At 34.3% G+C, this 16092-nt stretch overlaps 1 protein-coding gene across 11 annotated transcripts in view; it reads right to left on the bottom strand.

Annotated features, from left to right (window-relative positions):
• The window catches only part of SLIT2 (slit guidance ligand 2), a 263097-nt gene that overhangs the window by 30489 nt on the left and 216516 nt on the right, over nucleotides 1-16092 (bottom strand). For all 11 annotated transcript variants that reach the window (XM_083833918.1, XM_083833911.1, XM_083833919.1 and 8 more), the window contains 6 exons: nucleotides 15922-15993; nucleotides 14464-14535; nucleotides 11951-12114; nucleotides 5724-5848; nucleotides 5495-5592; nucleotides 3946-4085 (listed from right to left, as the gene is read on the bottom strand). In XM_083833918.1, coding sequence (XP_083690044.1) covers nucleotides 3946-4085; nucleotides 5495-5592; nucleotides 5724-5848; nucleotides 11951-12114; nucleotides 14464-14535; nucleotides 15922-15993 — 671 coding nt within the window. The remainder of the gene's footprint in view (nucleotides 1-3945; nucleotides 4086-5494; nucleotides 5593-5723; nucleotides 5849-11950; nucleotides 12115-14463; nucleotides 14536-15921; nucleotides 15994-16092) is intronic.

The raw sequence follows: 16092 nt of genomic DNA on the forward strand, positions 1-16092 counted from the left end.
ACTGATGGCAATGAGCAAGAGAAATGATAATCTGTAATCTATAGAATGTACATAAAATGACCTGATGTTTACTAGATTGAGTTTAAAATAAAGGAGATGATAATGTTTTGAGAATAGCAGAGTTAAAGAGTGCAGGACATAGTGATGCATTTTAAATGTTTTATTTCTCAAGGTTTCATCAGGCAGTCTGAATGTCTGATGATTGCGTTTATTTCCTGTTACTTCACAGTTACAGTCTGTGATCTTAAGAAAGCTCTCAGTATCATGCAAATACCTTTCTTTGTCTTTCCACCTGTAATTGTAGAGGCAATTGTAAAACTTAACTGAGGCAGAGAAAAAATGGATTCCCAATTCTTAAGCAATAACATAAGCTAACAGGCTTTTATATATATATATATAATATATATAAATATATATATATTAAAATCAACAATGCTTAATTGAGATGTGTCAATTTTCATCAGATTTTTAGAAAAGGGAGAAAGTGACTGTTTGGTTTTGCATTATAACTTTCCCTATAACTTTTTTTTTTTGTATTTTTTATATGTATTTCCAGAGGTGAGATTCCAGTAAGCCTTCTACATAAAATTAAAACTTTAAATAAGAATGATTTACAATTCATACCAACAGGTTCCAGCTGACTTCTTTCTTATATTATGCTGTGTGAAATATAAAGCATGTTTGTAGATAACCATTCACTCAAAAAAAAATATTCTGGGCTGGTGCACTTCCACATCCAGTATATATGTTCTGTGACATCTTGAACATAAACAATTCAACGCATGGCCAATAAAATTAGAAGAGAACAGGACAAGTTTATGGTGGTATTTTTCTGTTATATACACTGTCCAAGCCTCCAGCACCTTACAGCCCAGGGACTTTCTGAGCTAGAGATAAGTACCTTTGTATTTAAAAATACATATATTTTTCAATCTGCTGAGTATATAGACAGTTTTCCTGATGGTTAGTTTATTTTTGCCCAGCTAGTACAGGAATTCATCAAGTGAAAAATACCTTCCATAAAAACAAAATAAAACAAAAAACCACACCACATTAGCAATATGCAAATCTGATTTTAACCTGTTAGAACAGATACCAAGATCCACATGCTTATAAAGTTCCTCATGAAAAATCACTGTATCTATACTTGGCAGGGATTTTGTTACTTATCTTTGAAATCAAGCTATTGGCCAGAGAAAAAAAAATGTTATAAATAATTTGGTATCGCATATACACTAGAGGCAGCTGTAAGATTATTTTGTATTCTGAACACTACCATTTCTAGATCCCAATGTGTCCAGACTACTGTCAGTTTAACTCTTAACGCTCCAAGTTATTTAATTACTATGAAAGATCAGGGATGACGGGTGTAAAGACCAGCTTGATGTTTTACATTTTCTCCTTACAATTTATCTGGATTAAAACTAACTTAAGATCTCACACCTTGTGTCTATCTTCAGATGCTTTGTAAGACAGTGTACTGTAGAATTCTGCACTGTATCCTGTGGAATGAAAAAAAATGAAATTTTGCTACAACTTATGTCCAACTTATCTATGAAATGAGGCTCTGGTCTTGCATGTGTGTCTGTTTTTGGTAACGTGTTGAAATAATCTAATGAGATAGTGTAAAATCTCAACAGTTTTTGAGAACAGAACAGCTAAACGTACTGATTACCAATAGATTGTTTTCATTTATTCTTGAGCTGGTGAGAAGATTCTCACCTATTCACATGACTTACTGATTTCGGTAACAATTATGACTAGGCACCAAATCCATAAAAGCAAATCTGTTTTTCTAAAAGGATTACTGTTAGGAAACGAGAACACTTGCCATATAAACTCATAGCATTTTCCCTTCAGAATTAGGCACAAACTGTTCTACAGCAACAGCAGCCTCCTCAAAGAAAAGTAATCGCCACTTCCTCAGTGATGAGTCAAATTAAAAAATACACTTTCTTTTATTTAAACTAAAAACAAAACTGCAATACAAACATCAGGTTAAATATCTTACCAATCCTTATGCTTCCCTTTTTGCTCTAACCATATACATACATATATATAGAAATGCTACTATTGAAGTTTCAATTGTAAATATAAAACATACATTTCAATTACAATACTACAGAAATACAAGAGGCGCACTTAATCAAAATTTTAGGCTAGCACACATAAACATGCCTTTGTATCCACTCCATGGATATTTAATGCAAAGCAGTCCTTCCCATGGGATATTGTGAATACAACAAGCTATTGGCCCTAGCAGTCCAAATGCACCTACAGCGATGTCGAAAATGAAGAAGCAGGTAATATGCAAAAAAACTGCGAAACTGCTGAGGAGAAATGGACGTGCAAATGAACTGTCTGCTATTTAATAAGTACATGAAACCTCCTAGCATGAAATCACCAAACAGGAAAACTCAGCTCGTGTGACTGGTTTGCTCTCTACCATCCTACACAGCAGAGTATCCAATCCTTTTTAAAGGAGATGGCAACTGAATCTCAGGAATCTGAAGCTTGACTCGGACATAGCTAAAATATTAATTATCCGAGAAATAACAAACATCTGCCACTACTTATTGAAGCGGTTACCTGTTATTTTTTTCTAAGGCTTGAACTGTCCGTTGCTTCTAGGTATTAAGGTAGCAGTACCTGGCAAATGAGTATGGTTAAGCAGAAGGTTATGTCTAATTTTCCAGATGTGGACCACCCAGTTGTTCTTATGTATCTTATTCTGTCGACTTAACCTTTTAACCTGTGTTGTTTTAGGTATTGTGGCTCATTCTGCATGAAGAAATTTCTTCCAAACATTTACTCAAAATAAGTACTGCACAAATACATATATTAGATTATGAAGTTGCATTTCTTTTACCGGTGTTCTATCATTTTCACTCACTGTGGGTTTCCAAGATTTAAATACTGACTTTAAATTTGAATGCCCTAAATCATTTGAGCAATCCTGTAGGTTGTAGAACTAATGATGGAAATACCTTGGATTAAAAAGGTGCTAATTTTGTTTACAATAAATGAAATTACTTCATGAGTTCACCTCTCCTCACAGTCATCCAAAGCTCAAATTTAGTGTTCCCTGAGGGCATTAAGAAGCTTATCTGACAGACAAAATAGGATTAATTATAGTTACTATATAGGATGACTAGGTATATCTAATTCCTAGGTTATGGAGGATTTTACATTTCTTTGTCATGTATTTCAAATCATGGTTTTGTGAATTTAAGCTCTGCATTCTTCTAGTAGTCCACTAGCTGACAGAAAATAGATGTCTAGAAAAACTGAACAACATATCAACAGAAACAATAGATCCTAATTCTCGTTCTCCAGTGTTCCTGTTGTAACTGTTCTTCATTCTCACAGAGATTGTGAAAATAAGCCAGAGACCCTCTGTTTCAAAGAAAGAAAGGGTAATGCTTTGGCCTGGCTGCCAACTGATAGAAATGAACAACTTCACACACTCTAATAATGCTATTTTCTTGTGTGCTAGAGCAGAAAGCATCACAATCTGCATTAATCTTTCTACAGGAGGGCACGACAGCATTTAGGGATGCCAAATCCAGTTCCCTACTGGCACAGATAGATTCTTTTTTGCCCTGGTAGCAGCTTGGACAATGTAAGACAAAAGAAGAATATTTTTCAGATTTCAACAACTAGAGGGATTCTTCACTGGACTGTTTGGTTTAGGTAAACAGATGTAAGGGACACATTTTGAAAGAACTTTTAAATATCAAAATGTTGTTATTTCAAAACAGAGGAATTAATGAATGGGTGTAAAGTCTACTTTTGACTACAAGCCTTACTGAAGAAAAATATTGAGGGAAACTTGACTTTAAGCCAATTGTAGAATGACCACTAATTCATCTGCAAACTGAAAAACATCACTGTTTCTCTATTAGGAATTCTTGAATTACCTGTACTTGCTCTTTATACTCTTACCTGTATATTCAGGTGGACAGAGGCAAGTATAGTTATTAATTCCATCCACACAAGTAGAATTATTTTCACAGTCATTGTCTTCACAGTCATCCACATTTATTTCGCAGTTTTCACCTTCAAATCCATCTGCGCAAGTGCACCTGTAATACAGAAAATAAAACCGACCACATGAAGTTTTTAGCTAGGGAGACCAGACAAGAAATACTGTAATTAATAAGAACATTGATTAATAATCACTATCCCCTCTAAAGGAAAATGGATGATATAATATAAAAAACCATATAACAAACATTACCAAAATATTTTAACATTTTATGTTACAGAAAAAGCAGCAACAATAACAATTTGTGCCTTTATTTTTAGTTAAAGGAGTTTAAATTTCATAACTGGGCACTCCTTTAGAAACACCTGTTATATTATAAAATGAGATTATATGTCTTTTATTTATTTTTGTTAATTTAAACACATGGAAAAGACTGTGGAATCAGGGATTAGTATGTAGTACTACTATTCTACTATCATTCAGTTAAATGCACCATCATAAAGCTCTGTTTAAAGTTCCAAGTACAATACATGTATTAATATAAAACAAAGACTATATAAGCTCTTCAAAGCTGTAATTTTTATTTTGCTTTTACATATGTTTATGCAAAGCAAATATATAAAAAGGTAGTAAATGTAAAAGGTCACTCAAATATGACCATGAATGCATTTACATGCAATTTGCAGTATCTATAACTCCTGCAACTTTGATTATAAGATTGCTTTAATTTTCAAAATATGTAGTGTTTAAACAAATAAATTAAAAAGGTCAAATTCTGAGATGTGATTGTGTCACTTTAAATTCTAGAGGCATAATATTGAGATATATATGCTTAATTTTTAATAGAAAACTAATCTTTGGGCAGAATTTAGAATAAAAAATAAGAATAATGTCCTAATGAATTGCAGGATAATGAATTGTTTCTTTCTGAAGTGTCATTTTTAACAAGCTTGAGGTGTAGATTATTAAATGACTAATAATTTCACAGAAGAATGCTAAAGAACTTTATTTCATAATTCATGAAGTACATCTGGAGTAATTGTACTGTGTGATTAAATAACTCAAGATTAAAAACGCTCACAGCATGTTTATCTGCTGGCATAGTGAGTTTCAAATGAATCATTAATTTTCTGTTTCACTGGGATTTACATTTTATCATTTACATGCTGTCTGTTGAAGTAATACACACAACAACAGATGAATTGTGAGATTTTTTCAGCAGGGATCTAGCCAGCTATTAATTAGCATAATGGAGTCAATACTATGTTGTCTTGACCTGATAAGCCTCAACTAATCACAATCATTTGTTGTTGTTTTTAACAGTGTCAGAGCTTTAGAAGCTTTCCATGGAGAGTAACATGTTCTGAAAACTTGAGAAGCACTGAAAACCTGACTTTGTGGTGCAATTACCAACAAAGAGAACCCAAAGATTAACACCAAAGTTATTTCATATATTATAAGAGCCAATAGATTTCCGTTCTGATATTACAATTAAAAACAACTTACCAAAACCCATCTTTTTCTCCTTCTTTCAGATGACAAGTTCCACCATGGTTGCATGGGTTACTGATACAGGCATGAATAGGAATATCACAATCTTGACCCTATGCAGGGATCAAGGACATCATTTAAGAAAATACAGACTCTAGTGGAGTAAATTAAAACTCCTTGTAAATGTTAAAAGGGCGAGGCTTACATTTCTGTAATATTTTTTTCTTCTTCATTCATTACCTACCTTGAAACCATATGGACAAGTACATCTATAGAAGTCAACTGGATCATTGTTGCAGGTTCCATCATTTTTACATGGATTCGATAAGCAGGGGTTACATTTTGCGAGAATATTAACATCCACGGGCCCTTAAAAATACAAATGTGATAGTCATAAACGAACTAACACTGATTTATACTTAACAGGATATATTTGCACATTGCTGTAATTTTAAAAACAATGTTTGTATTTTTAGACTGTGGTATTTCTACATGAATTGAATGCTTGACTGCCCGTAATTCCTCTAATGTGCCCAAATACATTTGGGATTTAATTTTTTTGGTTTGATTTTTAATTATCATTTTAAAAAAAGTAAAAAGCTGACCCAAAAGTGATTCCTATATCCCCATTATCTGAAATCTGCGCAGTTTTGATCCATGATAATTACCTTTCCTTTTTATTTAATGAAGAATACAATTTCAGCTTTTGTCTCTTTAGTGGGTAGAAATTGCCTATGAGAAAAAGAGCTATAACAGTTTCTAATCCCTCCCTTGGTGGTATTACTGAGAACACAATTTTTAACGTTTTCTTTGTTTGTTTGTTTGTTTTGTTTTTTTTTGTTTTCAGGATCACATACGACTGATGGCAAAAATGAACTAGCAGAATTACCTGTAAGTTGGTTGAATGTCTTGAACTATAATGTTATAAACTGTATTGTCCAAGCCATCTCACCATAAGTAGGTCTATATTGCAGCTTGCTCTGTTATGGAGTCAGCCACAGTTCTGTACATTGCTGCATTAGTTGAGCCCCAGAATAGCACAGACTATACCATGAATCTATGTGCAAATGAGGGCTGCCATCAATGCCTGTGGTCATGTTTCTTATATTAATGATTATAACAACAGAATTTGGAAATGAATAATGACAAAATCTAAAGTTTCACAAGCCAGACAGAGCTGTGACTGAGATCTTTAGAGTACGTAAATCTTATCCCTATAACATAAATATTTATTAGACATTTATTTTTCATTGCTTTACAATTGTAATAGTGTTTTTTTTTGTTTGTTTTTTTCACGTTGAGTTTTCAAATTAAAAACCATCGATTATTGTTTTGGTGTCGTTTTTTTGTTGTTGTTGTTTTGTCAGACAACCAAAGAAATTACTAGTTATTTGTTTAAATTTAGAAATCACCTGCTTATAATAATGCTTCATTTTCTTATGCTTTATGAAAATTGAAAGATTGATTACTGTAAAAGAAAACAGGGTTGAATTGGCCAAATGCCTATTAAGAGAATGAACACACATTCTCTACTACTTCCGGCTTTATTGCCTGATGACATTATTGCCTCCAGCTTATTTTCATATTTAACAAACGGAAAAAAATCTATACTTATCTACAGATAATTTGTAAATTTTAAAGAATAACCAGTGATTTCTCCAGTGACAACACACACACACAGACACACAAACACACACACAAAAAAAGACTTCTCAGACCTACTGGGGGTGGAACTGCCTGATTGCTCTCATCAAAATGAGCCAGACCGCAATGTTTTTCAAACCAACAGTGCACTTTTACTGAGGTATGGTGGGTTTTGTTTTGTTTTGTCTTTACTCAGATGTCTTAGCTTTCTTATTTTTTCTTTGGAAATTAAACTCAGATAAGTCATTGAAAAGGAGCTGGAATGGAAGGAAGCCATATGATTATAAAGATACAGTAGGGATGCTGGGAATAGGCTCACAATTTTTTCTTTTTATCTGCAGTTGCTGGTATCCATCTGTGTCACAGTTTGCAAGCAAATGCAAGGAGATGAACACGGTAATTTGTGACAATTGCCAAAGTCACCATCTGTATGGATCATTGACTATTCTTGTCTTCATTACCGTATTTTGAAAGAAAAATCTATAGTTGATTATAGTTTGCTAAAGCAGCAAACAGCAAAGGTAGGTGAGTTGAAACAAACACCATAGAATTAACATACAGAAAGTCTTGCCTATTTACTGTAGACTATTTCTGGTTATTGATAGATTGTATTAAAATGTTCTGTGAAAAATATATGGAGTGAGAAGCACATACATAAAAAAAGATAAATGTAACACTGTTCTGTAGCCTTAAAGTCTCTGCTTCCTTGTCTCAACTGATTAGGCTGAACATGATGGCCTCATTTCTACTTCTTATGAAATAAACTGACAATTATTTGGCATGAATTAAAAAAATATTCAGTAACTGAGGTTATTTTCCTATATGGATTAGCAATCTAAATTTCACTTCTGAAAAAGAGCCAGCAAATGGGAACATGATTCCCAGCAAGATAGTAAACAACACTGATCTGATTTTGTGTCATAAAAATTTATTTCAAATTACTAAGTATGGAGGATCCAATGAAAATGAACATCAATTTGATTCATCATTTTTCAGCTATAAGATCAAAAAAAAAAAAAGTTTTAGAATTTTTTTTACTTAAGTCTAATGAAAAGGAAGTTCTGGAACCTATTCTCATTTTCACTATATCATTCCTTCCCTTATCTGCTTGGATGTGTTCAAAGACCTGTATATGAAAAGAAAATATTCTGTATGAAATAGAATACCCTATTGTTTAACTTTTAACACTGCAGAAATATATATATCCTTCAATAAGCTATAACTGAAAAAAAGATCTTAAAAGCAAAATAAACACTGTTCTTTCATAAAGAGTGAAAAACTAAATGCATATTATTTTATTGATAAATATAAACACACACACTCGTTTATTTGTCTAATATTTTTGAAGAAAAGCATAAGATAAACTCTCCCAAGACCAGTTTCTAGAGAAACCTTTGCAAGAAAAACTTGAAATCCTGACTTTTTATGATGCAGGAGCTCCTATTTGCTCTTGTATATGGCCTCAAAATCAGTATCTGCAGAGTCACTTATATCAAAACTGCTAATGAATACACTGATTTCAGTACAATGCAGTGGCAATGATCATTTCAATTGCGTTTTTCAGACCCTGAATCTAGGCTTTTAAAATAACAAACCTTTTCATACAACTATGTTAAATGATATATCATGAAGAGTCAGTTCTAAAATCATCAAAGGGAGAAACAAACAGTAAACATGCATGTCTTAGGAAAGAAGTCTGTCTGAGGTTCACAAAAGGAAGGTCAGAAGGTTTGTTCTTAAACATATCACCCATTCCATCACTTACAGCCTTACCTGGTATCAGAAAACCACAAGGCCCTGGAATCTCTAGAAGCAGGGCATGGATGGTAAAGGAGTAAAAGATTGAGAATCTGTTAGAGGCCACATTAAAAAAAAAAAAAAAAAAAGGAAAAAAAAAAAAAAGCCCATAAACCTAGAAAAAACAGCTGCAAGAAGAAAACACTAAGATGGTTCCTGGAGGAGAATAATTCATAAAGTTAAGAGTAAGGTCCATTTTTTATGGAATTTTATAACTGAGACTTCATTTTAAAATGCTCATTTTCACAGGAAACTATTTTTATGTGATTCAAATTCAAGCACCAGTTTCAGTTTGAACTGAATCCAGAGGTACTGATAGGAGGGAATTACACATTTTGCCTTTTAGTGTGTACGCAATAGCAGAAAATAAACAGATATATATCTGTAAAAGAAAGTCAACTATTTCTTAATAGGAATATAGCATCTTTCTAATCCCTATTCCTACCCTCTGTCAAGGGTAGAGATGCCTTGCAGAGAGATCTTTACAAATCAGAGGGCTGGGCAATCACCAACAATATGAAGTTTAACAAGAGTAAGTGCTGGATTCTGCACCTGAGAAGGGGTAAATCTGGCTATACATACAAACTGGGGGATGAGAGGCTTGAGAGCAGCCTCACAGAAAGGGAACTGGGGATTTTGGTTAATAGCAAGTTGAATATGAGTCAACAGTATGTCCTGGCAGCCAAAAGGGCCAACTGTATCCTGGGGTGGATCAGACATGGCATTGCTAGCTGGTCGAGGGAAGGCATTGTCCCGCTCTGCTCTGGTATGGGCTCACCTCAAATACTGTGTGCAGTTTGGGGCACCACAATATAAGAAAGACTAGCAGTGTGTCCAAAGGAGGGCTACAAAGATGAAGGGTCTAGAGGGGAAGATATATAAGGAGTGGCTGAGGTCCCTTGGTTTGTTCAGCCCAGAGCAGAGCAGGCTGAGGGGAGGCCTCATGGCGGCCTGCAGCTCCCTCACGAGGGGAGCGGAGGGGCAGGCGCTGAGCTCTGCTCTCTGGGGACAGCGACAGGACCCGAGGGAACGGCATGGAGCTGGGACAGGGGAGGGTCAGGCTGGGGGTTAGGAAAAGGTTCTGCACCCAGAGGGCAGTCAGGCACTGGGACAGGCTCCCCAGGGCAGTGGTCACAGCACCAAGCCTGCCAGAGTTCAAGAAGCATTTGGACAACACTCTCAGACATCTGGTCTGATTTTTGGGTGGTCCTGTGTGGAGCCAGGAGTTGGACTTGATGATCCTTGTGGGTCCCTTCCATCTCAGGAGATTCTATGATTCTATGATTCTAAGCAAAAGAAAAAATTACTTATCTTTGGATAACAGACATATAATTGTCTTACAGGGCCATCTTGTCATTGAAATGCTGCTGAGTGGCAATCTGTAATTATGACATCTTCACAGAAGAACAGTGGCAGGAAAATTATTTCTCTCAAAGGTACCCATAGTACCAGATTTCTATTCCTGGAAGTGAAAGAAATACAATACTTTCCCTGCATAATAATACAAAGGATATTTTCTGATGGGCAAGAGGAAGTAAGATGTACTATTTGGAATGTCTGACAGAAAAATAATAATGATTGTAGGAAGGGGTGACTCATTTTTTAAAAATGACAGTTAGAAAATAACCAAAAAAAAGTCCTTCATTTCACTTACATACCTACAACAATGTGTAATAAAAGCATAACTGCAATAATATTATTCTGTGGATGCTTGTGGAGAAAACGATCGGATTGGCCACCAAATGTTCTATCTAAAATCAGACTAATGAACTTTGCAAAAGATGAGTGTCATATGCAATTAACACAGGTATGACCTCAAAGAAATACTATTGAAAAATTCTAAGAAGAATTTGGAAGGATAATTAATTAGCATCACATACAAAATAATGGGTTGGATTTCCAGTGTTTTTTGATTACAAAAACATTTTTTTCACAGAAAGCCTAATGAGAGAAGAATGAACAGAATGAATAGAACATTGTAAGGAACAACTTGGGATGAAAGCTAACTCTGGTGAAGTCCCAAAGCTTTTTTAAGGAAGAATTTACACCTTTGATAATGCATTAACAGATGAATATGTAAAAATAGCTTGAAGACTACCTATACGCTGAGAATAAGTTACTTCTACAAAAAATAAGATCATATTTATCTGATGCCTCAAAAATAACTATAAACTTAGTGACAACTTACAAGTATAAGCCTGAGTCTGAAAAATGAAGCTACAGCAGAAGCTGTGCTTCCAAAATATTTAAAAGGAGAGAAATGGAGAGAATTGAGTAAGATTAAACAGCAAAACAAACTAAGTCTACTCTCACATATGAATCAAAAAGATATTGTTCTAAGACAAAAAATACTAGGGTTCAGAAAAAGAACCTGAGAATTAAACAGAAATAATTTGTCATAAAAGTGCCAATAACATTGGTACCAACACAGAGATAAATACTTGTTTTAATCCCCAAGAAACCTACCTATATAATAACATCTAGAATGAGACTTCTGCAGGTAATCACATCTTTTATCTATTCTGTGTATTTTAGGCTTTCTTCTGAAACATCAAAGAAAACAGCATTCTGGGCATATTGATGCAATTACATACCACTGAGATAATGCAGACTGCTAGGATTACAGTTGTATTTACAGGTTTTACTATAAACAGTCTGAAGGGAAAGGACATTCTTTAGTTAAGAGAAGTGTAGATGTTTAAATTTTAGTTCATTAGTGAGACAGTACCAGCTACCTATTTACATCTATATACTGATGAGTATTACACTGCAAATCAGACTTTTCTCCATCTCTTGATTGAAAAAAACAGCAAACAAACAAAAAACAAACAAAAAAGCAAACAAAACAAAATGTCATAGAAGTTTTTAAAATAAATACAATTCCTGAAAGGAACCAACAGCTAGATCCCTAAGTATGAGGAGAAATGATGACAAGAGTGAAGACACTGTAATAAATGCACAGTTGTAAATAAATATAAAAAATAAATGTATTATAAATGTAAATAACAAATAAACAATCACCAACAGTACCTTGGCAAGTAAATTTTTTAGATGGAGTTGTGAGTAGAAGTTTATCTGCCATTTCTCCAGGGCCAGCACAACGCGCAATACCAGGTTCTTTATATTCTGATTTTACCCAGTCAGACAGCCACTGCATGTTACAATCACAATAAAGAGGATTTGCTCCAATAGCCCTATGGAAAACAGATAAACAAAAAGGGAATAAAGTTTTAAATGTTTGTTTTTAGAAAGAGAACCCAGAAAACTGAGGCTGGCAAAAATCTCAAACCACAAACCATACCTCCCCTCCACCAAACTGACCCTAAGTGTAAGTGCATGAAGTGTCTATATTTAGGTTTTAAATCAAGAAGTAAGTTTTAACAATAAACTTGGTAAAAAAAACTACCCAAACTTACCTGCATTTCCGTAAACTTAACTCTGTGTCACTTTTGGTATGTAATGGGCAATATCAACTGCATCATCAGAATGAAACTGATACTGGGAAATTAAGTTAGGAAGAATAAAATATTTCTTCCAAAGCAGCCCCACAAAGTTCCACCCAGATATTTTTCCTTTTCAGTTTATGGCTCCCAGGCTGGTACAAACCATCTGTTTCTAAGCTTCCAAATTTGATTTAATTATTTCCTCTTTCAAGATCTCCCACTGAATTCACAACTATGTGCAGAATTCTGTAAGAGATCTCTGCTGTATACATAAATAAAACTACACTACCCCTTACATAAGAGCTGCCCTGTTGTGAAATTAAATCCTTTTCTTTAAATAAATTTGATTGTTTTTTTAATTAAAAAACAATATAGCTAGAGATTTTGGGGATTAATTACTGTAAAGGTTTTTAAGCCTCTGTTTTGTTTTCCTATAAAGACATACCCATATTCATTTCAATAAAATAATTATAGAGCTTCTTTCAGATTGTTCCACAACTTTGGATAAAGGGATCTTCAAGAAAGGGAATAAAATCCTTGGCAAGCAAAAGCAAAGGTGGTAGAAACTACTACAGACACACTCTTTTCTGACACACTAAACCTTTTTAATTATTGCTACAGGCTTCCAGATGAACAGAAGAAATTGTATACACACACACACATATATACGTTCATTCAGGCTATAGTCAGAGCATTAACAAAAAATCAGACCTGGTAATATGGTCGTGTAATAGCAAACTTCCCATGTAAAGAGAAATACCTACAATTTGTCCAGGCCATATTCACAAGAGTGAATGTCAGCCTGATGTCAGTGTGAACTGAGCAGTTGGCTCTGCTAAAATCAGAATATTAGCAAGGATAATTGGTAATGTTAAGAAAAAATAACAGCAAAGACAATCAAATCTATGTAAGCTTTACTGATTTTAATGTAGATGAGGTAGTCTAATAGTAGCATTTGAATGACTGATCAATGACTTAAAAGCTTGACTGGGCTCATCAAATTTCTGAGAAATGGCAAATTAAATGTAAAAGTCCGATATTGAATTAGAAGCAGATTTTTTTTATTATTTTTTTTTTTTTTTAACAACCAGAAACATCAAAAATGGGTACATTTAAAGGCACTAGTCAGCTTACTCCTTAAATGAAAGAAAAGATTTAATAACTACCCGTAAACACAGTGAGGTTTATAGGTAGGTAACTTGCTCTAATCTAAGTTTCCATTGAAAATTAAGGACAGAAATAGTGCTTCAGAGGATATTCTGAAATCAGATTCCATGCATTTAACGTCAACAAACACCAGCACAGAAACATAGAATAATTTAGGCTGGAAGGGTTCTTTGGAGGTCATCTAGTCCCACCTCCTGAACAAAGTGGGGCTTACTTCAAAGTCAGAGCAGGGTTGCTCAGGGCTGTGTCCTGCTGAGTTCTGAAAATCTCCAGGGAGGAGAGATTCTGCCGTTTCTCCAGGCAACCTGTTCCAAAGCTAAACTACCCTCAAGGTGAAAAATTTTTCATTATGTCAATGAAACTTCCCTTATTGTGGCTTGTGACTGTTGACTCTCATCTTTCACTTTGCAACCTCTGAGAAAAATCTGTCTGTCATTGCTATAATTCCCTTAAAGGCTTAAAAACTGCTGTTAGGTCCCTCCTTGACATCTCCTTCTCCAGGCTAAATAAAACCAGTTCCTTTACCTTCTCACAACTCACAGCACCCTCCCCACCTTGCCCACTTCTATCCTGGACTTGCTCTGTTTCATACGTATCTACTTTGTACTGGAGAAACTGAACACATATTCCAGATGTGTCCTTACTAGGGCCAAGCAGAAGTGAGCAACCACTCTCCTCAGTCACCTTGCTCCTCGCTTACTAATTCAGCAGAGATCATCTTCAGCCTTCGTTGCCATAAGGGCACGTGCCTGACATTCAATTTGCTGCCCAGCAGAAGGTCCAGGATTCCTCTGCTGAGCTGCTAGCTATCTGTTCTGTCCCCAGCCTCTGCTAGGGTTGTTCCAGAGCAGGCCTTTGCATTTGTCTTTGTTCAACTGTATGAAATTTGCTAAACAACATAAAATCATTTATGTTTATCATTTGAATACTCACAGATGTGATAGTGCTGAGAGATCATTAAAAGCTCCTTCAGGAACAACAGAAATGTCATTGCCATGTAAAGACCTTAACAAGAAAATAAACAAAATAATACATATGTATAAATCTCAGGAAATTAATTTCAGAAATTTCAGCTTTTGTAAAAAGTTTTCATCTTTTCATATTTTTCAGTTCCTCTGTGTTTCCAGCCTTGTTTACTTACGCTTTAATCAGCAGCCTACTCATCACTTGATTTTTTTCCTTATATTTTCATTTGATATATTTTTTTTAATTCAAAGAATAAAGGTCAGTCAAAGGTGTCTGCAAAGTACTTACTGGATTTAGGTATGGCCGAAGACTTATTTCTGACTTTTTTAGCAGTTCCCTGAAATTCCTGCTAATTTGGTTCATGCATTTTTTATCTTCCATCAATGCACAGAAAATACAGGTATTGACTGTTCATTAATATAATTACTAAGGTTGATAGAAAAGGTTTTAATAAGGTTTTAAATAAAGGTTTTAAATAAGGTTTTAATAAATGTTTCTAATAGGGTTTTTACTATTTTGATAGTAAAAACCTTATTACGTGTCAATACTGTCTCCTGTAGCAAACCTGCACGGAAATGTGTCCTGTTATTTAAATTCATTCATTTACATGTATATCTCGCACATACAGAATTATTAAGACTTGATCCATATTTACATAAAAAAAGGACTCAGTTTATGTAAACACACTTAAATAATGCCATTCGTGAGACATTTGAGATATTTAATCCAACTGAGCTATTCAATGAAGCTACTCAAATGAAGACAAAAATTACAGATTCAACTGGGGACTTTTGAGACAGAAGTTCTGCAGGATTTTTTTTGTTGTTTGTTTGTTTTATAACAAAAAGAAGGTGTAAACTAGAATGACCATTTTTTAATTTTCCTTTGTCACATTTTGCTGCTTCTCCCACTGCCCTTTCAACTATGGTCTTTCTAGTGCTAAAGTGGAATGTTTTCTTGGAATCAAAATATCTTTTATTGGTTTTGAATAGTTGATCCTGATGGAAATACTCTCATATTAAACAAAACAATAAAGACAGATATCTATTGTTGGAATAAAAATCTTAAAAATACAGCTGCAAAAATATATATATGAAAATTTATGTATGACATTTTTGTTAGACTTTAATTCTTATAACAAGCGAGAATATAACTCACAAAAGAGATACAGTCATGATTAAAAAGCAGAAAAATAAAGTGTAGGGGTTTGTGTATACATGTTGTCCAGGGTCGTATTATATGTTGTGCAGTATTTTGTAGTATACTTTCCCAGAATGAAAACACTAAAGAGTTTCAAGACTATGTAATTATCACTTCTCAAATACTTGATAGATTTTACAATCCAGTAATTTCGCACAGATTTGCTATCTGCTATATGCAAATAAAAATTCTGGAAAATGACAATGGTTAAAAAATAATACTTACAACAACCTAAGTGATTTCAACCCATCAAAAGTCCGTGCAGGGATACATCTCAGGCGATTGTAACTAAGAATTCTGAAAATATACAAAATCCTGTCAGCAGGTAAATCAGGCATTCAGTAAACAGAATGCAGAGCAAGGCCATAACAGCTTTTGCACACATAGGTCGTTAGG

The sequence above is a fragment of the Anser anser genome (assembly GCF_964211835.1).
Source record: "Anser anser genome assembly, chromosome: 4".
Lineage (NCBI taxonomy): Eukaryota > Metazoa > Chordata > Aves > Anseriformes > Anatidae > Anser > Anser anser.